General features: G+C 38.0%; 1 protein-coding gene across 7 annotated transcripts in view; it reads right to left on the bottom strand.

The window, feature by feature from the left end:
- The window catches only part of VGLL3 (vestigial like family member 3), a 61,644-nt gene that overhangs the window by 25,261 nt on the left and 10,414 nt on the right, over nt 1-25,969 (bottom strand). For 5 of the 7 annotated variants that reach the window (XR_014314976.1, XR_014314977.1, XR_014314978.1 and 2 more), the window contains exons 2-3: nt 21,988-22,273; nt 13,704-14,234 (exon numbers count right to left, since the gene is read on the bottom strand). Coding sequence is in view for 4 of the 7 variants with exons in the window: in XM_082743708.1 (XP_082599834.1) it covers nt 13,704-14,234; nt 21,988-22,273 (817 nt within the window). In the remaining 3 variants the exon portion in view is untranslated. The remainder of the gene's footprint in view (nt 1-13,703; nt 14,235-21,987; nt 22,274-25,969) is intronic. The other 2 variants (XM_082743709.1, XM_082743711.1) reach the window with 2 other exon arrangements.

Genomic DNA, 25,969 nt, shown 5'->3' on the forward strand with positions numbered 1-25,969 from the left:
TGCATAAATATAGATTTTTCATTTCATAGATACTAAGAGTCTAGAAACTCTTTAGGATCAAAATGCTTGCCATTAAAATAAAAAAAGCTGATAGCTTAGTCCTACATTAAAAAAAAAAATCTCCTGCTTCTTCCCTGCTTTAATAATACTTATGTATACACAACACTGTGTTGGCTACTGTATCAAAATATCTAACCTTTACCAACAATTTGACATCTAACACGGAAACACTGACAAATGATCACAAAGTGATGCAAGAGACAGTTGTATTATCTTCTCCTACTTTATATAATTTTCATTGGTAATGATCATACAACTGCATTTGTTTGTCTGAGCCCCAGGGCAATCAGTTTAAATGCTAGTTAAGAATTTCTAAATAAAATCTATGTGGGGATAGCACCTTAACACTAAGTGGGAGAAACACAAAGTAGAGGAAACACAAAGTGGGGGAAAAAATAAGAGGGAGAGCTATCCAATTCAGAAACTATGATTTCATTTCAGGTAAATACTTAAAAAATGTTTAACCACCGTGGACATCTCCCTTCATTCTTTTTAAAAACACCTTTTATTCAAATTCCAAAACACCACAGATTTCTTGCTTAATATCCAGTTACAGGGGATTTAGAAAGTATAAGCTCTACCTAAAAGCCCCTGTCACCATAGAACTCACGAAGTATACTTTAGATGTACACACATACGCGTACCACTATTTATACTATGCTATAACATGCTTATTTCACCTGCTATATTATCTTGGAAAATGTTTTACTCCACATCAATACATGTACATGAACCCTTCTGGAGGGATGTAGAATATTTATTCTACCCTGTAGTGTAAATTATCCCATTCTCTATAGATATATATCATTTGGATACACGTGTACAAACATACTTGTTACTAATGTGAACATTTTGGCAGATAAGACAAATTCCTGAAAATATGTTTGCATAATTGCTGAACCTTGGCATATATGTTCACTTAAATTTGCATATTTCCATATTTCATTTTGGGTGCTACATGTTTCAGCAAGTTTGTACCAATATTCATCTTATTTTTTACAGATTAAAAGTATATATTTCAATTTGCATTTCTTTTCACCTTAGTGAAGGTAAATATTCTGTGACTATGACATTTCTTCCTCTGTGTCTTATCTTTGGACAATTTCCTATGCATTTAAGAAAGCAATTTTCTCATTTATTTCTAAGTGCTTTTTGTATAGTAGATAAATAAGGGTTATTTTTCTCATATTTTACAAATATTTTAGCCAGTTCGATGAGCATTAAGCATCTTTACAGTTAGCACTTCAATGTTGGACAATAATTCTTTTGAAAGTCATCACAAACAAAATGTACTCTTGAACCAGACTGAAGAATAAATTTATTATGACACTTGAATTACAATTACCTTTTTATCATTACAACCCTTGCACACTAAAACAATGGTAAGAGATACTTAACTATGGCAGTGAAATAATTTATTAGCAGAGGGATGTCTTTCTGTATATAAAGATGCTTTCTCCAGGCACATTTAGAAGTGACTGAAAAATTTCCATGTAGTCGTACTGTCAGAAACAATGAGGTGAAAACTGTCTAAATACTTGCTAAAATATATTTAAGTTCAGATTCAAGAGACGAGTAGAAATGGAAAACCCGCTGAACCTCATAGACCTTAATTTACTACGTTTTTGTCAGAAGCATAGCACCTGCACACCTGAGGCAACCATTGCAGGTGGTAAGCGGGTCAGTGCCCAGGTGTTTCCGCTGCTCCTGTTTTCCCAGACAGCCCCCCCACCCCACCCCTGCAGCCTGCCTGCTGCCTGCCCTCTCACCACCTTCCTCCCTCCGAAGCCACAAACTCTCCTACTCACACAATCACCAGCCATTGCCTTTGGCCATGTCCACTTCCTGGGACTTGTGCAGGTTAAAATGGCCAGCTAGCAGGGACACTGGCAAGTACTCAAACCCTCAGGATATGGAATTACAAATCTGAACGAGTCATTTTAAAATCGATCTCATGGACAAATACAAAATATCAATTACAGAGTTGGGTAGTTTGGGATCATTGTGGCAATTTACTGCACTCAAATTGAAAATCAATTAAGCTCTTAGGTGAGAAACACCGGCGACCAGGAGGGAATATAGACACTGCTCACCAATTCCAAAAGCAGATATACACAACAAAACAAAACAAAACTTCGAAGACAGAGACAAAGAATAAAGGAAAGAGGGAGTGGGGAAGAGCGAAATGAAATACCCTCTGTAATTTCTTCTACAGACTTTCTCCCAGAACTAGAGAGGAGCAAGACCAAAAAATGCTTGAATCACTTTTTGTAACTGAAACCACAAGTTATAATACTCTCAAGAGATTTTAACTATCCAGACATCTGTTGGATAACAAATGCAGCCAAACATGCATCTTTAAAGAGGTTTCTAGGTTATGCAGTGACAGCTTTATGATCCAGAAAATAGATAATCCAACCAGAGGAAGAGCTAATGTGGATTCATTCCTTACTCATAAAAACATAATTAGGGACACAACACCAACACAGGAAACACCATACCTAGGAGGATGAGTTATTTAAAAAGACTCCAAATTTTTTAAAAATTACTTCAGAACTGCAGAAATATAAATGTCTTTTTCTACCCATTTGATTTAAGTAATCAATCCCTCCATTAAAGCAAAACATATTGGAAAATATTCGGTAAGAATGAGGTATGTTGCGTATCAATCATCTACACTGACATCAGTAATTTCTCATCTTACTTAGATATGATATAAACACAAGCTCGTTCTGACATTTTCCAGAAGGGATTGTCCAATCCAAGCAAACAGAAATGGGGCTTCAAAGATTCTGAAGATGCCAAGCATCACCTGATACAGTTCAGGCAAAGCAACCATGAAAATAAGCCTTGTAACACATGCTTAGAGTTGACAAAAATTATGAAAGTAAACACATAGTATATCAAGCTGTATCCAAACAAAGAATGGTATGGTTTGCCCCTAACAGTCTCTCATAAGACTTTTTTTGGTCGTCTTTTTGCCAAGGAATTCACAACTGTTTGTGAAACCTTATATTGTTGATAAATAGAACAATAAGAATTAGACAGCCTGGAAGGGAATAAAAAGAATCTGTAAATTCCGCAAGCTGTAAAGAATTTTTGTATGGAATCTCTGCAGCCTATTTGAAAACTGATGTGAAACTGTCTGGGAACAAGTTCTGAAACAGATTTCTTCATTTGAGCTGTTTCTTTTAGAGGTACCCCTATATGTGATATGATATGAGCAAAGCATTACTGAAAAGATAATTTGTGAACACAAAATACCCTGACCCTGAAATAGGACTTTTAATTCTTTGAGTGGTTCTCCATTAAGAATCATACTAGAATATCCTGGGAGGGTTTTGTTTTGTTTTGTTTTGTTTTTCAACCTCTACACCTCTCCTCTCAGAAGAGCACATATGGTTCTCTCAGGAAGACACGGTGTAGTTTGAAAAAATACCCAACTGCCAACCATAACTAGTTGGCGAGGTCTCCGTTAAGAAAACAGTCAAAAGTTGATGGCATTTCCTAGTTTTGCTTGCAGTTCTTGGGAAAATATTTCAGAGATCAAAAGATGCTACCCCATTTACAGAGCAATAAATAGAAACTTGTTCACAAAATTAATTACTGCAATGGAAAAATGAATCAGTTTTTAGTTCACAACTTTCAAAGATTAGCATATTAATGGAGTTTGGTGAGTCTATCTATACTCTAACTGCCTCATTCTGCTCATAAAATTTCCTTTTGATCTATATAAGTGATGAGGACAAATATCTCAACAGTACTTAATTCCAAGGGGATAGGATCAGTTTTCTAGTATGTTCTCAGTCCACAAGGCAGAGTGCTATAGACAGGAAAACAAAAGAACAAAAAACTTGTTTAAAAATGTCTTAAAGATGCACATCCTGATATTCCTTCAAATTCTTTTTTTTTTAATTTTTATTATACCTCTCCCATTTTGTCTGCCCAACCAATACAAAAGTACCCAGTTTTCACTGGATGGCCAATACCAGCAAACAGCAGTATTAGGAAATTTAGCTCTAGTGAACATAAAAATTATTCTTTTCTTTAAGATTTTATTTATTTATTTATTTATTATTTTAGAGAGAGGGAGAGAAAGAAAGATCGATCGATCAGTCGATCAGGGGAAAGGGGCAGAGGAAGAGACAGAAACCCAAGCAGATCCTATGCTGAGTGTGCAGCCAGATGCAAGGCTCAATCACATGATCCCAAGATCAGACCTGAGCCAACACCGAGAGCCAGACGCTCAGTGGAGTGTGCCATCCAAGTGCCGCATATCACAGCTATTCTTCAGGAACAGAAGCAAATTAAGGTAGACAGGGAGTAACAGGCATTCAATGCTTGCATCTCAGTTATTCATGATGTCTCACATCTCCAGTATTCTTTTTCTGTTTGAAATGCAATATATTTAGTAAGAATAATGAGAGCTTTAGTTCTCCCTCATGTGCACCATCTAGGAAACACAACCATGTGCAATCGTTCATTGGAATCTCCCAGCTGCGACAGAGTAAGAAGTATCATCTCTATTCTGCAGCAAAGGAAGGGGAGGAACACACAGGTTATAAGACTTGCTCAACATCATGCAGCTAAGTGGTGATGTGGGTCTTGGAATTTATTTTTTTGGTCCTCTGCTTTTCCCATACACATCTCTAGACACATTTCTACATGTCTGCAAAGATTAAAGTTCTCTGTACTGGGGTGCCTGGGTGGCTCAGCGGGTTGAAGCCTCTGCCTTTGGCTCAGGTCATAATCTCAGGGTTCTGGGATCGAGTCCCACATCCGGGCTCTATGCTCAGTGGGGAGCCTGCTTCCTCTCTCTCTGCCTGCTTCTGCCTGCTTGTGATCTCTGTCAAATAAATAAATAAAATCTTAAAAAAAAAAAAAAAAGTTCTCTGTACTGACCACCATTTTTATGACCCCCTAAATGATTGGGGGGAGGGGATAGTAAATCATCAGTTAGATCAATCTCATCTCTCCTTGCCTCTTTCTCTTTTACACACCCACACACACACACACACCATTATTAGTATTATTATGCAAATAATCTCAGACCATCTGGAATCCTCTCAGAAGGCTCCTGCACTTGCTCTGTAAAGTAGGAGGAGGCTCTAAGAGACAAAATCCCCATGCCATGGGCACTGTGACATTATGGCACCATTCAGAGGAGGAAGGCCCAGAAGACAGCATGGGCAAGATCTACATGGAATTGGGAGAGCAGGGGAAATTCATTAAGGCTCTACAGAATCCAGCCGTGGATACTTGAAACTGACAGCAGTGCTCTGGAATGCGTTTCTCCCTCTGATTCACCATCCAGTTACTTTTCATGCAGATCTCACTCTCTGGCTGGGATCTCCTGGCATTTTGCATGCATCTCAGAGATGGTTTCCATTACCCTTCTGGTCACGAAACTGTCATTCTGGACATATGCCCTATACAACTAACACCATTTAGGAGTGTGTAAATACTTTAACATACCTTCAATTTTTTTTTTTTTCTCTCAGTGGAAAATAGGATTATGACATAAGTCAAAGAAAAAGAAAAACAATTAGTTGTTAATTACTTGAGTATTGTTATCAAATCATAATAAACTTTAAAAAAGTCCAGAGAAAGTATAGTTCAAAAAACATGCCAACAGATACATTCTTTTTCAGCTGCAACTATTGCTTTGTGACATCTTCACTATCCTAGGTTAGATGATGTCCTCAAGGTAAGTATCCAGAAATCTATAAATTTTTATTGAATAGCATAATTGCCACTGAAAAATCACATAGTCTCAGGGCAGGCTTCTATATAATATGCCATTTAATATGTCTACCTGATGAAATCAAATTATAAGAAGTAAGCTTCTGTGTCTATCTTATGTTAAAACATGATTACGGCCAATTTCCTAATTTCCTCATCACTTAAAAAATTACTAAAAATGTCAGGAAAGGCTTCAATAAATCCCTAACCCTATAGCCTCCAGAATTTAGACAACTAATATATATGCTCCATGAGAAGACGTGAAGAGGAAAGGAAGGAAACTGCTTTTAGTTGAGCACCAACCACATATATTACTTTGGTGTCCTCTCTTCCCTAGAATAAAAACTACCTTAGTGCTTTAATATTTTATATAGATCATACTGTCCTGTCAACTACTACTGTGGCTTTCTGACAATTTCTGTCCAAACTTAGCATTTTTCTCACTCATTGTAAAGCCTGCAACTGGAGCATTAAGATATCAAATAAATATCCAAGTGTACTGGGTTGATAACTATTGGTTTCCTGTAGGGTTTTTTGTTTGTTTGTTTGTTTGTTTGTTTTCGCAAATGTATATGTTTAGAGAGAGAAATGATTTCCAAGAGATCAGTGGGTATAACGCTCTATGATTTGAATCCCTTGGATAGCCCCAATGAAATTCAAAAATTAGTAACATTTTACAAGGGGATGTTAAAATAGTTTAGCACGGTTACTTTTGAGAACTTTCATGCAATCACAATCTTCGTTGCCCAGGCTTGTCAGCACCAGACCACCTACAAGAAAGTGCAGGTTTTGAGATGTGATCTAGAGAGATGGCAAAGTTACAGGCTGAAAGGAAAAGCAAGTGGTAACTTGATGTCCACCTCTCTTTCAGGGAGGGAAACTGCCTATTTGCTGCTCTAGTTCACTAGCTACTTTCCATCCTGACTTCTATTTCCTGTATTTGATAAAACAAAGACGGATGTTCCTCCTCATGGATTGCAATGTAAAGCATCCACATAGTATTGAACAAGACTGACCACCATGGTCTTAACAGCTAAAGTCATTTGATCAGCCTATTTCAAAGGGAACAGTATAAAACAATTTTGAGCAATAATATTTTACATTGCTTCAAAATACAATTCTGCCTTTTGTGAATGAGGTCCCTTTTGTAAAATCTTCAGATAAGAAGATTAAATTTTCCAAGAAACATGTAAGGTTGATTCTTTATCAGACACCAAGTATCCATGGAGAGGACAAAAATAGATAAAAAGGACATTTGGTTACTCCTAACTTCCCCACTGGTGCCCAGTGCTCCCTACCCATTATCAAAATTTAAGTTCTCAAAGAATGTTTTCCAGGCCTTTTAAAGAGTAACTCTATTCAGAGGTTAATCAAGGCCATTATTGTGAAAGTTTCTTCAGAAATAATATGTTTATGCCTTTACATCTGAAGGAATACTAGAAACGTAGCTTCTTGTACCTATGGAAAATTTCATAGCCTGTATCCAGCAAGTTATTTTAAGATCTAGTAGCTACTGTTTTTCTGTCTAACAAGGGTCAATGTCCCATGCTGTAATACATAATCTTGATTTCACTCAATAATTGAAGATATGCTCATTAGTGAGAGATAAGCCAGATACTGTTTAGTATCTGGCTATAATCATAGTTTCGGGCAGAATCATTTAATGATCTCCTTAAAAAAATCTACTACTTATGCAAATGTATGGTTAATGCTTATAAGACAAATTTTTTAAGAAGCCAGAAGATATATCAACATATATTAACATTAGGCTATTTAAATGTATTTCAGAAAAAAGAAATCATTTATGTATATTTTATATTGAGTTATTGTGGCATTCCTCAAGGTAAAAAATGATAAATTTGTAACAAAACTGTAACTAAAAATCATGAGGAATCCTAAGAAAAATAAATCTGTGGCTGTGCAGATAAAAACAATCTCGAGCCATGAGCAGCTTATGTTTATAGAGAAGAAGTCATAGTACAAAGCATGACCCTTTTTCCTTTTGGTAACTTTAAATATAGTGGATGAAGTGGAACTTAAAAATAAAATAAACTTTGTATTTCAGTAAAAAGTCCTCATGAACAAATCTTTGCTTACAAAAATTAATTCAAACTGGTTGGGATGAATTACATTGTATATTTTATGTTAAGTAAATTATTGGCAATAACAGGAAAGAAGAATGACAGCATTTCAGTGAAATAAATTATATGATTATGGTCACTGAACAGTGAATACTGCAACAGAATTTACTTAATGTCATTGTAAAATTTCTGAGCATGATAGAGATAGATCTTATTTTTATGTACATAGCTAATAATATGTTGTATCATAATCAATAAGATAAAATCAAGAAATATAGAAGTATGCAAAAGAAAAAGTAAAGTTCTCTCTCGACCCCAAAATTTCACCCCTATGTACATACCCAGAAGAACTGAGAGCATCGCTTGACAGAAAATCAGTACATGGGTGTTCATAACAGCGTCATTCATATTAGTGAAAAAGCAGGAACGAATCAATGAAAAAATGGTAAGCAAAAATGTGCTGTGTCTATACAATAGAATAGTACCTACTCCTAAAAAGGAACGAAGTTCCGATATATGCTACGTGGATGAATCTAGAAAACACAGGCTAAGTGAAAGGAGTAAGATATAAAAGGCCACATACCATGTGACTACATTCATAAGAAATGTCCAAAGTAGAAAAATCCATGGAGGTAGAAAGTAGATTAGTGGTTGCCAGGGCACAGAAGGAAGAAGGAATATGTATGGGGATATGTTTTATATTCCTAAGATATAGGGATTTCTTGTTGAAGTGATGGAAATGTTCTGGAATTAGATCGTGAAGACGGTTGCACAACATCATGAACGTACTAAAAGCACCCAATGGCTCACTTTAAAACGGTAAAGCATCTGATATGTAAAATGTAGTTCAATAACATATATTTAAAAATTTATTTATTTGAGAGAGAGAAAGAGCATGGTGGGCAGGGGCAGAGAGAGAAGGAGAGAATCCCAAAGCAGACTCCATGCCCAGAGCAGAGCCCAATGCGGGGCTCGATCCCATGACCCTGAGATTATGACCCCAAACCAAAATCAAAAGTCAGAGGCTTAACTTGACTAAGTCAGCCAGGAGCCCCATCAAGAACATATTTTTTAAAGCTACAAAAAGTAGAGGCTTGATCACCTTCCCTTGAGAGCTAAAATTTAAAGAGTACCTATTATCCTCAAAGCACATTTGAAAATGTTTTACTTCTTCAATTCATTTAATCCTCAATACAACCCTATGAAGCATCTTTTAAAGATAAGGAATTTGAGGCACCAAAGGGGTTAAGTAATTTGCACAAAGTCCTGCAGCTACTAAGTGACAGAGTGGGGCTTCTAAAACCAGGCAGTCTGGCTTCAAAGCTCAGGCCACACACTAATTGCCAGGAGCAATGACCATTAAAAGTTGTGATATATGCTTCCAGATAATTTTTATTGAGGGAGTACAGGCACACACATGCATATGTGTGGGTGTAGACAGATAAGAGTGATACATATGGAACTATACCAGAGGCCAGCAAACTCCAGCCCACAGGCCAAATCAGGCTCACTTCTGTTTATACACAGCCCATGAGCTAAGAGTGGAAGAATGGGATTTATGTTTTTACATGACTGAGAAAGAAGGAAATACAAAAAGAAGAGTAGCATTTCACAACTGCATGAAAAGCATTTCATGACAAATAAAATTAAAATATCAGTGTCCATCACTGAAGTTTTAATGGGACACAGACATCTTCATTTCTCTAAGTTCTGCCTGCGGCTATACACACACTACACTGTAAACACAGAGTTGAGTAGTGGTGACAAACAGAGATCGTGTGACCCTGCAAAGCACTGACTATTTCTACCAGGCCCTTTATAGAAAACTTCTGCTGACTCTTGGATTATACCATACATGATACTCCAAAACTTCCTTTGTCACTAAGCATTATATCATTTGAGTCTTCCAGATTTCCTTAATTTCTTTAAATGGCTACAAAATAAAAATGTACCTAAACTTATTAAACCTTTCCCCTACAGATGAAAACGTCATAGCCTTTACCAAATTGCTCTCAACATAGTCGGATTAATTTATTTGCCTCCTAACGGGATGTGAAAATGGCCTATATTTTGGTGGCCTAGGTAGCTGTACGTTGAGGAGTTTCAAATGTGTATCACCTGAATACAAGCTCTTCCCCTGACTACTCAGGAGCCACACAGTGTTGCTGCTGAGTCCTGAGCTAAGCCACTGTTTGGGACTACTAGTCAACTCTGCATAACCTGTATGGAGGAACCCACCTCGAATTCTTTTCAACTATCCTACCTTCCTGGCTTGGGAATATGATAGAGAAACTTCTGTTCTTTTTACATAGTTGGAAAAGTGGAAAGGTAGCTACCATTCATTCTTCAGTTGTTCCCCTGCCGTGAGCGTCAGACACCTCCCTAATCCATGCTGAGACTTGGGAATTACCTTCAGCAGAATAAAGTCACTTTGCCTTATGTCACGTCCGCTTTCCAGAGAAACAAATACATCCAGTAACTGGTCAATGCAGACGTATAAAAGCCCATCCACCTTGACTTAAAGTAGGACAATTAAGAAGTATAATCCCAACTCCAGAGCTTCTTATAGAATCCATTGAGTCTCAGTTGAATGTAATCGTAGGGATTCTCTTGCCCAATTCTCCCATTGCACAGAGATGTTTTCCTGAGAACTCTACCCCATAAATGGTCTATAATCAAATCTGCATCTTCGAGTCTGTTTTCCTGGGGAAACTGACCTAAAGCACTCCGCTATAACTCTTCCCAGAAAAAGAGAGATGCGATATTTGATAGGACGTCTGGCCTTAGGAGAAGAAAATGAGTACATATGGCTCAGCCCCTGCCCCAGTCTCTCTCTCAGGCCAGCACCTGAAAGGCACACCCTCCTCCTGCTTCTGCCCTTTGCAGGGAGGGCACACCACGTTCATGCCACAGACCATCTTTTCAAGGCAAATCTGGGCAACCATCAACCTCTTTCCACAGCAATGAGGCTTTAAACTACATGACAAGGAAGAGGGCTAAGGGAATCTTTTCTGAAGTCTAGATATTTTCTAGGATTGAATCTCCCAGAATCTAATCTTAGGGGAAGACACTAGAAGTCCAATGGTGGGAGTAAAACGAATCAAGGACCTCCAATTCAGCCTGATCAATGATTATGCCTATAACGTGATCTTTATCTGCTTTATTTCTTCAACTTTGTTTTCTCAGTTGGATCAAAGCTATGGGACAGGGGTGAATCTATCATCATCCTAAACCACACTGGCAAAGAGAAGAGTAACACTATGTACCTTCCAACCGACAAACCTGCATTCCTTATTATTAACAGTGTAATAGGCTTAATAGTCAAATGTACCTGTATTTATGGGGAGATCGTACCCTAGCAACTTTTTAGATTTGGGGTAGGTTTTAGTTCAGATCCAGCTTGGGCATTTAAATTTAAGAAGCAGTTTTCAAATAGGAAAACTGAGACTTGTTTCCTTATTGCTAATGAATCTAGATACATCTAGCTCAGATTTAGTTTAAGAATTAAAAGCAATAATATAAATAAAGTACCTCTGGCAATACCTTATATGTAGGTACTCAATAAATGTTAATTCACAGCTCAGTAAGTATTAAGAACTACTTATATTAGACCCAAATGGGTCCACTGTAGATTTTTTGAAAAGAACAAAAATCCTCCCTTCTCCACTTCCAAAAGGCAGCATAATTTTTCATCCTGCAAAGACTATTTCAAGTCAAAATTCTGAACTATGAGTATATGAATAAAGCTCACACCCAAAATAAGAAGGAGTGCAGAAGTAGGTAGCAGATGACAGAGTAGAAACAGAGAGCAAAGGCGGCAATCACTGTCACTTTTCCCCTTTACGTTAGGCAATGCAGTCTATACACCAAGTGTCTGTGACCCTCCCAGCGTTCATATGTTAAATGTTAACCCCCAAAGCGATGGTTTGAAGGAGGGGGCACATGATTAGGGAAGTGATTAGGTCAGGAAAGCAGAGCCTTCTTTAATGGGATTAGTGCCCTTACAAAAGAGAGTCCCGAGAATTCCCTGGTCTCTTCCACCAGCTGAGGACACAGTGCCGAGAAGCAGAGAGCGGACCCTTAACCGACACTGAATGTGCTGGCACCTTGATCTCAGACTTTCCAGCTTCCAGCACTGTGAAAATGAAATGTTTGTTGTTTAAGCCCCCCAGTGTACAGTATTGTGTTATAGCGGCCTGGACTGACTACGAAAGGAGAAAATATTTCCTCTGCCCACTAAGAGCGCTGTTAGCTCTGGCCACATAGATACCCCAGAAGGGAGATAGGGAAGAGCCTCCAGAGACTGGCTGCCATGATGGCAGTTACCAAACTGGGACTCTAATCTGATCCCATTCCGGGCATTAACCCACTTAAGAAATGCCTTCATTCTGCATAGTATGTGGCAATGAAAGGAAGCTTGTGATCAGCCCCATCTCGTTCTCTTCTTCTACACAGAGAGAATCAAGTGCCCTGACTGTTTAGAGAAGCAGCTTAAACTCAGGGACTTAATAAGAAGCTGAAACAGGTCAGTTGAAACAACAAGCAACACTGGAAAGCTCAGCAGAGAACCAGTTTACCAAAACAAGAATGTTCATGTACATCAGGGCACAGCAACTTAATGCTAAGCAATGATTACTCCAGGGAGTCCTCTGCTGCGAACCAGCAACCAGGTGAAAGACCTTGCACACTAAGAATAAAACTAAGAAAACTAGAAAAACTAAGAAAAGAATGAGCTTCTTTAAACTTCTGGAAAGAAAGTCCTAATATGGGGCGCCTGGGTGGCTCAGTGGGTTAAAGTCTCTGCCTTCGGCTCACATCATGATCCCAGGGTCCTGGGATGGAGCCCCACATCTGGGCTCTCTGCTCAGCAGGGAGCCTGCTTCCTCCTGCCGCTCTGCCTACTTGTGATCTCAGCCTGTCAAATAAAATCTTAAAAACAACAACAAAAAAAAGTCTTAATATATCACAAAGTATTCCAGGAAAAGAACCTGGGATTGGAGGTGGAGGTGGGTGACTTCGGAATGTAAACTCCGGGGATGTAATCAATGACTTGTGTTTTAGCCTCTGATGCCTCTGATTTTTGTGAACTCAAAACCACTAATACTATTAAGATGAGTAGTCAGATCTAAAAACCAAGATCAAACATTTAACACCATGACTTTCAGAACTAGTTAATTCCAGAGAGGAGCTGAAGGCGCTGTGAAGAAACATTTGCCCTACCAATTTTATCGAAATCTGTTGAATACAAACTTTATAGGAGTCTTTTAAGTCTTGTGTTATTTAAAACAGAGCGAGAGAAAGAGAGGGAGGAGGAGAAGGTAAAGGAAGGAAGACAAGGGAATTCCAATTCTTTAAAATATGCTCCCTAATTCTTTGCAAAAGACCACGATTATATTCCATGGCTTATATCCCAGGAAGCAGTTTTATAAATCCTAAGTAAAACCTGACAAAGAGGAGAGAAGGTAAAATTACCGAAGCATACTGCTTTTGAATTCTATTCGGCAATATACATGGTACAGAGCACAGAGACAGCGGAGATTTTTAAAAATGTGTTCAATTCTTTGTAAACATAAGGTAGTAGAGATTCCACTTCAAAGACACAGGTTACTAGTTTAAGAAATGAGAAAAAATTTCTGCCACCTTCCGCAAGCTAGTCACCCTGCTTCCGCAAGGAGTGCAGAAGTCAATGTATTATCAACGCTCAGTTTTATATAGAAGACAACAAATATTTCAAAATATTTAAAAACATCCTCCCCATTTCTATATTTAGGTCTTTACTGTGGCTTCTTTTTATGGAAAGGACGACATTCCCCAGCTCACCTGTTTCAAACCCCACACTTGGCACTAAGTCCACGGTTCCATGAAAGGCTCCGGCCCACGCTGAGGTAGCAGTGGTGACTGTAGTCGGATCTGTCTTTGTGATGTCACACTGGGGGGCAGGAATCCTGGCCGCACGCACTGAGGGCATCAGCAGGGGCCCGTAGGACGGATCCAGGGCAGAGCCAGCAGAAGGGTGGTGGTGGTGGTGGTGGGGATGGCGGTGGTGCATGTGGGCACTGGGGTGGTGGTGTCGCATGTATACGTCATGCATGTGGCTGTAGGACGGGCTCACCTGAGATGCCAAAGGATAGTGCCAGGGCTCTGACACGGGAGGGGGCGGGGCCGGGCCAGTCTGATGCAGCCCGTGTCCTGGCCAGGGGCTGGGGTCAGCTGCGGTAAAGGTGCCAGGGGGTGCAGTGACCTGGAAGTCAGGATGAACACCCCCCAAGCAGGGTGCAGATGGGGGCTGGTAAGAGCTGGTCCAAAAGGAAGTCGGGAAACTACTCCGCTGGCTTGAGAGAGTTGAGCTGTCTGAGAAGACAGAAAAATTATTTACATAAGATTCAGTTCCAGGATAGACTTGCCTCTACTTGTCCCATATTTTACAAGCCGGCTCATTAGTATTCACTCTTTTCTCCCCACACAGAGGTAAACCGATATTAGGCAAGTCTCTGATATCCCACACCAAGTCAATGCACACGGTGCAAGGTGCTGAGTGAGTGACCACCTCCCCACCTCTTGTTCACTTAGCTTATGCAGTCACAGTCTGGGCTGTGGTTTGCCAAGTCTGAGATTGAAAAGCTTCATTTCTTGCTGAGTGGTTTGCTGCGATTGGGTCTGGGCAGAGGTCACAGGTACAAGCATCACAGGTAAAGAAATTTATGCCCTCGTATGTGAGTCAAGTAAATTGGAAATGCTGATATTCAAACTTCTTATAAATGCAAATGCAATTTTCATTCAAACCACATTTTAATGCTGAAAGTGATAAACAGAAATATGATCACACTGAATTACCTACGCTCACCAACACTCATTCCCCATCAAGAAGAGTGCAGCCCAAGCTTATTTTTTCTGTAGAAGTCTGGGAGTCTTGGATTGAGAATAATAGTTGTTGATATTTAGTAACAGTGACCAAATGCCCAATCCTAGTCCTGGGGCTTTTCATGGATGATGCTATTGGATCGTCATGCCAATAAGGTAGTTATTGTTATTACCCCCAGTCTAGAGAGATGGAAACTGAGGCAGGGAAAAAGACCAAGACTGCACAGCTGGCAAGTAAGAGACGAGGCTCTGAAGGCAGGTGGCCTGCCTCAGTGGCTGGCACACTTCATAACTGTGCCATAAGAGGGCACAATTGCAACCGGGACATGAAAATCTAGCATTCAGTGATGACCATGAGTGGGGGAGATTCAAGTAGGGTGAACAAGTAGGAGAAGGGGTTAGGCAGAGGGGTAATACAAAAACAAACAAACAAACAAACACAAACAAAAAACCACTTAGAGATAAAGTAGAAAACCACCCCCACAATTATTCAGTTAAATTTCTCCACTCAATCATTGTATTTGTAGATGACCTACTATGTGTCAAGCATAGGGAGGTCAGGGATGGCCAAAAAGATCACAATCTATCAGGGGACAGATAAGTAAACGTCATTGTGACCTGGTAGGGGTTCCCATAACGGAGAGAACAGAGAGTGGGAACAGAGGCAGCCTAAGAAAAAATAAATTACAAAAGTGGGTAGGACTAGCCTTGTGAAGAGGCTGGGAAGAGTAATTTAGGCAAATAAAGTATGTGTAAAAGGCCAAACATCACACACACACACATACCACACACACACGCACATACAAAATAGCATATGAGGAAAAAAAAGAATTGTGTGGGCAGAAGGTGGCAAAAAATTAGACTAAAAAGTCAGACTGGGTCCAAGAAAGGCTAAGATGGGCTTTTCCAGCCATGTAATGAATGTGGGCACTGTCCTGAGGAAGTGCCAGTGAGCTTTGAAGGGTTTTAACCCAGGGAGTAATACAGTCAGGTCTATGACTGGAAAGATCCACAACTCCAGCTACGGCCAGCTGTCTACGGTGGGGTTATAAAAGAACAAGCTCAGGACTAGGAGTCTAGAGAGCTCAGCCAGAGAGCTAGCACCTACCAATTACCTTATCTGATTTCATGACCTCAAATGGATCTGTTGATCTCTCCATGGCTCAGTTTCTTCCATATGAGGTATCTCAATTAAAATTCCAAATATTTTCTGGCTCTATGTTTCTATCATTCTGTGAAGTGGCCTATGATGTCTATCTATAGATGAAGATAAGGTTGCTTAGCCCATGAGTCATGCGTGGATAATAAGATGGTATTTTCATACAAAGTTCCACAGAAGAGAACCTAGCTAGATCTTTTCTTTGAGTGAAGAAAATCCCAAGAAGTACTCTGAAACAGAAGTATTCAGAAGTCTGACATAGCCATGTTCTCAACTTCATAAATTTTCAGGTCATAGTTTTCTGACCGCAGAGGAAAGCTTCCATAACCTGAACCAGCAACTGTATATATAATTTGACTAACTAATTAGGATATCACCATGGTGTTCAAATGTTTCCTTTCTCCAGCTTCCCAAGTGGCTGTTGCACTAGCCCTGCAGACTCCCCCCCCTCTCTGTCAGCCCTACACCAAGGCTACCATCATTCATCCCATTCATTCTTTGGACAGACAGCCATTTGGTGTCTCACATTCAAGTCTCTCCCTCCTCACCCCACCCCACCTCCCACCTCACCCCTACAAAATCTCCAAGGTTCTCAAATCCTTTGGGGAAATTAAATAAAATAATGATAATGATATTCTCCAAGAGGCAAAGGATGGAAGTGCACATTGTTCTTCAAGTCTTCCAACAGTCCAGGAAAACTATTAATTGAATGACTTCGCTTTGTCACCATCACATCTAGCAGAAAGTAACACTTAAGATCAAACTTACTGGCATTGGGGCTAGTCTGTTTTATTTCAGAATTGCCTCCCTTTGACCTATGAAAAGTGGCTGCTAATGACCTGCAAGGAAAGTTGTGTAAGCCTTGAGAAGAAAATTCAGATTTGCCTTAAATGGTGGCCATGTGTAGACTATTCTGTCATACCCACAATGAGAGCTATCAATGTTAAAATTAAAGCCCATGCAAAAGTTAATAGAGGCTCCTTACATTATATAGTGCAGCTCTGCCAACCTGAATCTGTGCCACTTTGTTGTCACAGATTCAATCCTTGGGTAGCAAACCCTGCTCTTACCTTTCATCTCCTGATGGGGCCAGAATTCCATTATGAAAACGGTTAAGCCCAATGCACCCACAGGTGTGAGCCAGAGACACCGAGTTCCCCCTATTAAAATCCCCCATTAAAATGTCAAAACTACAGAATCTATGTCATTTTCCTGGATACTTTCCTTTTACTTCCTTTCATTTATATATACTTAGACCCAATTTTATTTTTTTAGATGCTTAGGCATTTGGATATGCATGCACCAGTGTGAATAATGAACAAATTCCTTACCCAAAATATTATCCCATTTATGAATAATTGTATTGTAATTAGTGAACACACTGTCAATGGAAGTGGAAATCTGTTTTTAAAAACGTGCTCTGTAAAGGCTGAACAAAGCTTTAAAATGCCCCAGGGAAGAATAAAATTAGAAGCAACTTAATATTTTCCCAGTCTGTACATCTCCTGAGATTAATATAAAGTCTACAGAGATCTTTGCAGCCCTTTTCAAAGATAGTGTTGCATTTTTCAAGTAAATGAAACAATATTGAAGAGAAAAATATGTTTATGGACATCTATACTTCAAAACCACTATTTGGTATCTTGGATGTTAAAAATGTCTTAATACAAAGAAACAGATGATATACTTTGGTTCATGCCTGGGAAATCAGTGTACTTATTTCATATGTATGTAAATTTTTTTCATTACATGACTCTTTGCTTACGAGTACTTAATCACAGCCACATTTGTTTGATGAAAAAGCATATGAAAATTTTGAGCACAAGCTATTACCATGCAATATTACTTTTCAGGTTAGTGGAGGCAATTCAGAACTGTCAGATGTTAACACCCGGTGGTGACTTTGGACTCAGTGGTACTCGATATTTGGATGATGTCAGCCAGCACTGACATCATGACACATACAAAAAGTCTAAATACACTTGGTTCAATTTGCATTTGGGAATTTAAAAATATTACACACACACACACACACACACACACACCCCTATTTCTAAAAAACAAAAATGACAAAATTGTTATGCTGCCTAATACAACCCACCCAAGGCATACCCCGTAACCTCACTGTGTGATTTATACAGAAATATACTTTAAAAGACACAGGAGAGTTTAACATGGAACATCAAGTTATTCTTTCAATTTAATAATAGATGAGATACTTTTTATATTAGCTCTAAATATTTCTGAAAAAAAAAAAAAAAGAAAAAACTCCATAAGGGTAAACAATTTAAACCAGAGAAAATTTAACATTTAATTTCATAAATAAAATACTTTACTACTTAATTTTGAAAATTAAACACTTTACTACTTAATAAAGTGTTTAATAAATTAAACACTTTACTACTTAATTTTGAAAAAAAAAATGAAAGCTATGTTAAAAGGAAAATGGTACAATAGAATGCTGTAAATCCTCTATCTTAAGTCACCTTTAAAATCCCCAGGAAACATATTCTCAGAATAATGATATAAAACATTAACATTAAAAGATAACATTTACCTTTTTATTAACTTAAGTGAAATAAATATGACTCAACTCTTAATCCAAAGGGTCCATACTTTCATTTAATTCCCACCCTCTTATTCTGGTTCCCATGAGAACGAATTGTTGGGTCAGAGGTGAAAGGCTACATTTTCCAATGTTTTCTGTCACTCAGGGATTAGGCATTACCATTATGTTCAAAGTTTGTCCTCCAGTTACTTTGCTCTAGAGTTGCTCACAATGGACACTGTGACTAAAATGGCAGTTTCAAGGAGGCAGAATGATGATGTTAAGTCAGGCCTCGTTTACCTTCCATGTGTGTGTCCTAAACTTGCCGGCAGCAATGACCTCCAGGGCCTCCTGGAGATGCCGCTCAGCCATCTTTCCCAGTCTCACGCAGCTCAGAGATGCGCCCTCCTTCCCTTTCTCCTCTTTTACTGTTTCAGGTTAGTGCTCTCTGTGAGAGGTCTTCGCAATGAGAATGAGCTGCTCTAAGCAGACCAATATAATTAAACCAAGGAATAACTATTTTGTAACAGCAACAAAATACCAAGGTCACCACTCAGCAAGGTTTTTCCCTGAGTGATACTTTTATTTTGTTAACTCAACTGCTCCACTTCCCTACACACACACACACACACACACACACACACACACAAACACACACAAACACACACTTTTTGTAATAACACTTGGGCACTGAGATCAATACATAGACATATTTGGAGCCAATATTTCTATTTAGATGGGGATAAAAGGGCAATCAGATTTGTTATGTTTTCTCAACTGAGAAGCCCTATTCAATCCCTATAAGAATATATACTGGGATAAGAGGTAATTGATGTGACATTGTGCCAAGTAAAGTACAAATACTTCCTATCAATTATTTGCCTAAAAGCTACAAACACCTAAAAGCAGACTTTCTTAACTCAGTCAAGACACACACTTAGTGTATGACCATTATTCCATTATTGCTGACACTCTATCTTTGTCTAAAGATTTACTGTGGCAATACATTCTGCAATCAGACATAACTCAGTTTTAAATTCCTTTGTAGCACTGTAGCACTTGTGCAGCATAGTAAAAACTTCATGCTATAAATTAGACCCTTTAATTTAATACAGCTGGTTAGCAGCTCCTGCATAAAGCATCACCGCCATGGCCATCAACATTGTCAATAGCATTGAGCAGCTACTTTGTGCAAGACACTGTTTTTTGCTAGAAAGAGAAACTTCCAGAAAACAGTGTTTCTGGATCAAAAAACCCAAGGTTGGTTTTCTATGTGCCAAATGAGTGGAAACTTACTTAAGGAAGAGAGAAAACGCGTCTCTCTCATTTAGCACCTTGCATAAAGCCCTGGGCCACAAATCATTCATACACATTATCAAAGAATCTTTACAATAACCCTGGGAAACATGTATCAATAAACACATACTATAGTTGAAGTTGAGCTCGGAGAGATTTAAGTATTCAATCCAAAATCATGTTGTAGTTAGACATAGTAAGATGCCTCCATTGCAACCCCAAAATGAACAGAATCCAAAGACTGCATTATCCAAACCTGTGTTACATCGGCAATTAATACAAAATTACCAGTAACTCTCTTCAGCAGACATGGGAATCTCAATTTATTAGACCTCTCTTAAGGATATTATTTTCTAAATCTTTAATTACATTTTGGTAAATCTCCTTAATCTCCTTTCAATCACATCTAAGTAACGTGTATTTATCAAAATCCGACTATTTCGCAGCTAGAAATGGTTATGGCAAAGTTCTATCAATAATGGAAAGTAAATAATACTTTCTAATAGTACACTTGAAATCACAGAACTCTACGGAGAAAAGAGGTTAACAGTCACTTAATTCAACCCCCTGATTTTATAAATAACGAAACTCTAAGCAAAGATTTCACAGTTAACGCTCATCAAGTCTACGTTGAAAACTTTTTTGTTTTCTCATCTGGGATAAATGGTATGAACTTGATTCATCTAATTTAGTCACAATCATCCAATTCATTTGCATCCTTGATTTTCCAGGCAGAAATGCATTATCTTGAGAATTAGGGAATTAGGGAAAATGACGTGAGAAAACTAGATGCGATATATGTAGTTTTAAGTCTCCGAGGGAGGGATGAAAATTGAAGAGGCTGCCATGTTTGCACTACCCAGATACACTGAACTGACAGTCATAAAAATCCTAATCTCTAGCGAGCGCTCTGCTTTTCATTGTGCTCATGGCAGCACTCTTGCTTCTCCCTGAACTTCCCATCTGTGCCCACATGTAGCCGACTCAGAGCGAGTATCTATCATCACCCTAAGTAAAACCAACACCTAGGCATTTCATTATTCACTTACTACCTGTCTCTTCCACCAAAAAAGTGTCATGAATGTAGAGGCTTTGACTCTCAAGTTTGAGGATATATTCCCGCTATCTAGAACACAGTAGGACCTTAATATTTGCTGCTTATGTCAATGAATGAGACAGGAGGTAAACTTGAAGGCCAAATTTCCAATAATCCCAAGAAAATTATAACAACAGCTACAGAAACATTACTATTATACGTCCTTTCTACTCGAACATTGGACATCAGTCCAAAGGTCTCTATGCAGTGGCACAGATAATGGGAAAAACACTGGACTGTAGAGCTTTTGCATATGCACAACGCCTCACTTGAAAGTAACCTGTTATAGTGGTACAGAAAATCACTCACTTCTAACTACAATTTGGGGCTCTTGTTTCTATATTACAAATTAAATGATTAGTAGGTTGCATATACCACTATGCCAAAAAAAGAAAAAAAAAAGAAAAGAAAAAGTAGGCATTGTATTTAATTCTCTGCTAGGATAGATTATCCTAATATGATTCATTATTGACAAATCAGACTAATTTATTAAAACCAGCCAATTTACTGAAGCTTTCCTACTTTTCACCTTAAACACATATTAAAAGTATTTACCACATGCTATCAAATAGGCCACTGCTTTACTTTTACCGAGGTAAAAACAATAGTCTAAACCACAGAGACACAGTCAATAATGTCTGGATTGTAAACTCCGAGAGTTCATCCCACAACAAAGCAAGACAGAAAAAACTACCAAGAGAACACAGAAGGCTTTCAAAGTTTGGACTCCTGGGTCAGACTCAGATTTCTCCTATGTCACCACGTAGCACCTAGTGGAATGAACAAGAGCTAATTTTTAAAAGCTGATCCAGGCACACCCATCATTTGGAGATCCAAACTGGGCCATTGGGGCTTTAAGGAATGGCGCTTCACAGCTCAGTCCTGCCACTATAAACTCAGGCCGGTTGCATCACTACTTTCCATGAGGAATTTAAGGGGTGTGACTGCATCCTTTCCAACCCTGCATTCCACATGTGACAAAACTGATCCAGCTGTTAGTCTGAAAGAAATTCCTTGCTGTCCTTAAAAATTAAAAAGCAAGTGGATATCCGTCCTCCAGGGGCAAATCTCCAGCTGGAACCTGGTACAGGCAGTTGCGAAACAGAGACAGAGCCCTGGAGAGCATCTGCTTTTGAATTCTTACCTCGCCATAGGGGGGTTAGCCCCATCTTGCTTTTTGAAATGGCAGATTCTGGATGGAGGGTGCTGGCTTGGCCCAAAGCTCTTGAGAAGTGTTCATCCACTACTGACCCAATGTCTCCCTGGAAATAAGTGAAAAGGACACAGCGAGAGTTAAGGTACTCCATCTCGGCAGGCTGGTCTTTCTCCTCCTCCTCCTCCTCCTCCTCCTCATCCTCCTCCTCCTCTTGTTTGCTGGGAAGGGTGACTTCCAGAGAGTCCTGCATCTTGCTGTATACCGCTAACTTCTTCTGGGATGGAATAAACAAAACACGGTATCAAAGACAGTTTGTAAAAAAGCATTAACTACTTAAATTTTCACTTAAAAAAAAATCTAAATATTAACATATGTTTGCAAACTGATTCTTCTTAGTGTGCTTTACTCCATCTTTTCCCTCCCCAAACCAATCTTCTCCTTCCCACCCTGAAAAAATAAGCCTGTTATTTCAAATTTTGAAAAAAAAAAAAAGTAAATTATCATTATCAGACAATATATTTTCAGAGTGTAACAGACAGGTTTGTTTGGTTTCTCTTTTTCATAATCTAAAATAGCAAAGTAGAACAGCTTTAAAAAAGTTTTTTTTTCCAGTTTTTCATCAATTTTCTATTTTAAAATTTGAATATACATACATCAACATTATAGTTTGGGACAGAGAGGAATGGGGGACAGGCGGGGGTGCCCGGGGGGGGGGAGGGGTGGGGAAGAAAAGAGCTTTCCATAAATGAAATAAACTAAAATAAAAACAGGAATGTAGCGTCTTATAAAAGGATTTGGCAGATGTGCCAAACTCGTTTCTCAAAAATCAAACTAAAATGACAAAGCTAAGTCTGTGTGAAGATCCATTTTGCATGGAACATATTTTGCAGATGTTCCACTTGCCACCATTATCATGGAGGGGAAAAAAGATGATATTATGGCTTACTGAAAATAATACAAGGTGTTACCAATGTCTAGGGTGGGTTTCAAATAAAAATGACAAAATTTTGATAATTTTAAAATATTCTTAAAACATATGATCACAGCTGTAATAATAATCAGTGTATATTACACCAAGCACTCTTATAAAACTTTGAACTTATTACCTCAGTTAATTTTATAATTCTACATCATGGTTATTACTACCATCTATATGTTAAAGGCGAAGAAACAAAAGCACAGAGAAGTGAAGTCACTTGCTAAAGGTCACAGAGGATGAAAGTGGTGGAGCCAGAATGTGTAAAAAAAAATATGCAGGTATACTTATATGTGTTTATAAGGACAGGGGAGGGGAATCTAGTGCAGGGAAGAAAAAGTCACCAAAATGGTATGTTATCATTTTCTGGCTAGTAAGGTCTCTAGTTGTTATTCCTACTTTTCAGTATTTCCGAATGTTTTTCATTGAGTACATATGATTTTTATAAGTAACAACTTCAACGTGAATTATATACAGAAGATAATGCTAAAGGTTATAAAACTTACTATCCTAATGATGAAATGAGTTCTCTATCATTTGTATACCTGCAAAACCTGTTTCTTTGTTATACTATTTTTATTCCAGAAAAGAATTCATGCTGGAAAATGAATGTGAGTCGAAAAAATAAATCATTCTAGAATACTCCGTAAGCACATAGTTCTGCAAATGTTATCAAAACATGTAACCCAGATTCGTGTTTCTAATGGAATTACTAGCTTCAAAAATCTATAGCCCCAAATTATAAATGCATCATTCAATAAATTGAGCCCTTTCCCCCTAGCAATGAATATGTTGTTCTTGAGGGAGGTGGGCCCTGAAATGTTCAGGCATGTTATGAGCTGTTGGTTATTATGTAGGAGCTGTTATTTATAAATACATGCATTACTTTATATTTAAAATCTGTGTCAATGTGGTTATCGTTTGTTGATGAATAGATAATTCATTTCTGTGAGGGAACATGCCTTGTTGATGAATAGCCGGTTGTAACGACGGTGCAGTTATATTTCCTACAATCTGTGTCGCACAGGTTTGAACATGTTTATGTTTAACTTCAAGAGCAAAAACACCACGGTAACAAAGATTATGTATAAAATAAGGGGGTTGAACCAAATGGCCTCTAAAATTACTGCTGACTTTAAATTCCATTAAAAAATAAACAAATATTACAATTTATTAGTCGAATCACACTACAATTTCTCTGTGTGCCTGTGTATTTATCTGAAGTTATGCCAGTAAGCATATACACACACTCTCTGCCAAGTACTCTGGAATATGAAAAAGCAGCACTGTTTTTATATATGAAAGGAGCTTAAACTGATCTAGAGGGAGTGACTTCAATGTCCACTGGTATTCATTACTATCCCTGAAACTGAGCTTTTTTTCCTGTTAATGTCTAGTTCAGCATTGGTTTTTGAGAGTCAGGTTTTGAATCTAATTGTTTCATTTGTTCAATTTTAACATTTATTCTTTAAAGGAAGGAGCCTGGGCTGTGCTAATTATGCAAAGAAATGCAATGTTTTATTTTATCCCAATTAGCAAATAATTCTTAAATGAAATAAAATTAAAGTTTTATAAATATGGAAAAGATTTACAACTACAAATCCTGATATAAAGATAGCATAGTATTATGACCAGTAATAGCAGTAATAAAATATCTTAATTTATTAATTAATGGCAGTTGAATTTAATCTATAGATTTTTAATTTATTTAAGATTACACAATTTTCTAAATGTTGTAAAATTTCACGTTACACTTTTTTGACCAAGTGTTGAATGGTTGTACACAAATAAATTAATCTAAAATTTGCATATGAAAAATTCAATATGAAATAGGGAAAAGTGAACAAAAAGTGAACTGCCATTGTATCAAAATATCTTTTATAAGTCTATATTTTCTAAAAGTTATTCTTCTGTTTATGGTTGCATTTATTCCCTATATCCCTTACATTTCATATACATGTAATATATGTCTGTATATATACATACGCATTTACATAAATATATAATGATACCTTATTTCTTTTGATAGGCAAACACCAATGATTTTGTTAAAATATATGTATTGACTCTATTTAAATACAATTTTTTGAATGGATATAAGATATGGGTTTTTTTTTTTCTCTCCCAGCTCTTTAAGACAGGTCTTCTATTAAGTAAATACATTTGCTTGGAGACTATCAAATAAAATACAGCCTATGATACACCTACCAATAGGCCGGATATAAGGCATTATCTATCATTCTCTAGTACTTTTTTCTGATAAAGGTTAGTCGATTTTCACAAATTATAGTGAACCAACTTAAATACTTACATTTAACACACACACACACACACACACACTCACGCATAAGCACACACGCACACGTGAACACATGATTAGCTTCACCATCAATACCACTGGTTAAAATAAGAATTCTAAAGTACTCAAATGGCCTGAAACCTTCCTAGAATGCAATGAATCTGCATACTTTTTAATGTTTTTATTGAAGAACAATATAAACAGAAAAGGCTACATATCATAAATGTATAGTTCATACATTTCGTAAACTGAGTGCATCAATGAAACGAGCAACAGATCAAGAACTAGAACGTCATCAGTACCCCCAGAAGGCACTGCTTCCTTCAAGACACTACCTCCTGAACCGCCACCACTATCCAGACTTCTATCAATGTGATTTGCCAAAACTTGATATAAATGGACTCATACAGCATGTACCCTTTGTGTCTGGCTTCTTTCACTCTATATTGTGTTCATGAGATTCCTGCATATTGTCGCATGTAGTCATCGACTGCGCATCCTCATTGCTGTGTAGTAATCCATTTATCTGCCCTACAACTCACAGGCATTTGGCTGGTTTCCAGATTTGGGCTATTACAAATAGTACCCCTATGAACATCTGAGTATGTCTTTTAATAAACATACGTCTGTATTTCTTTGGGGTATATACTGAAAGGAAGATTGCTGGGCCAAAGGGAAAGTACGGATGTGGTTCA

This window comes from Mustela nivalis (assembly GCF_964662115.1).
Source record: "Mustela nivalis genome assembly, chromosome: 1".
NCBI lineage: Eukaryota > Metazoa > Chordata > Mammalia > Carnivora > Mustelidae > Mustela > Mustela nivalis.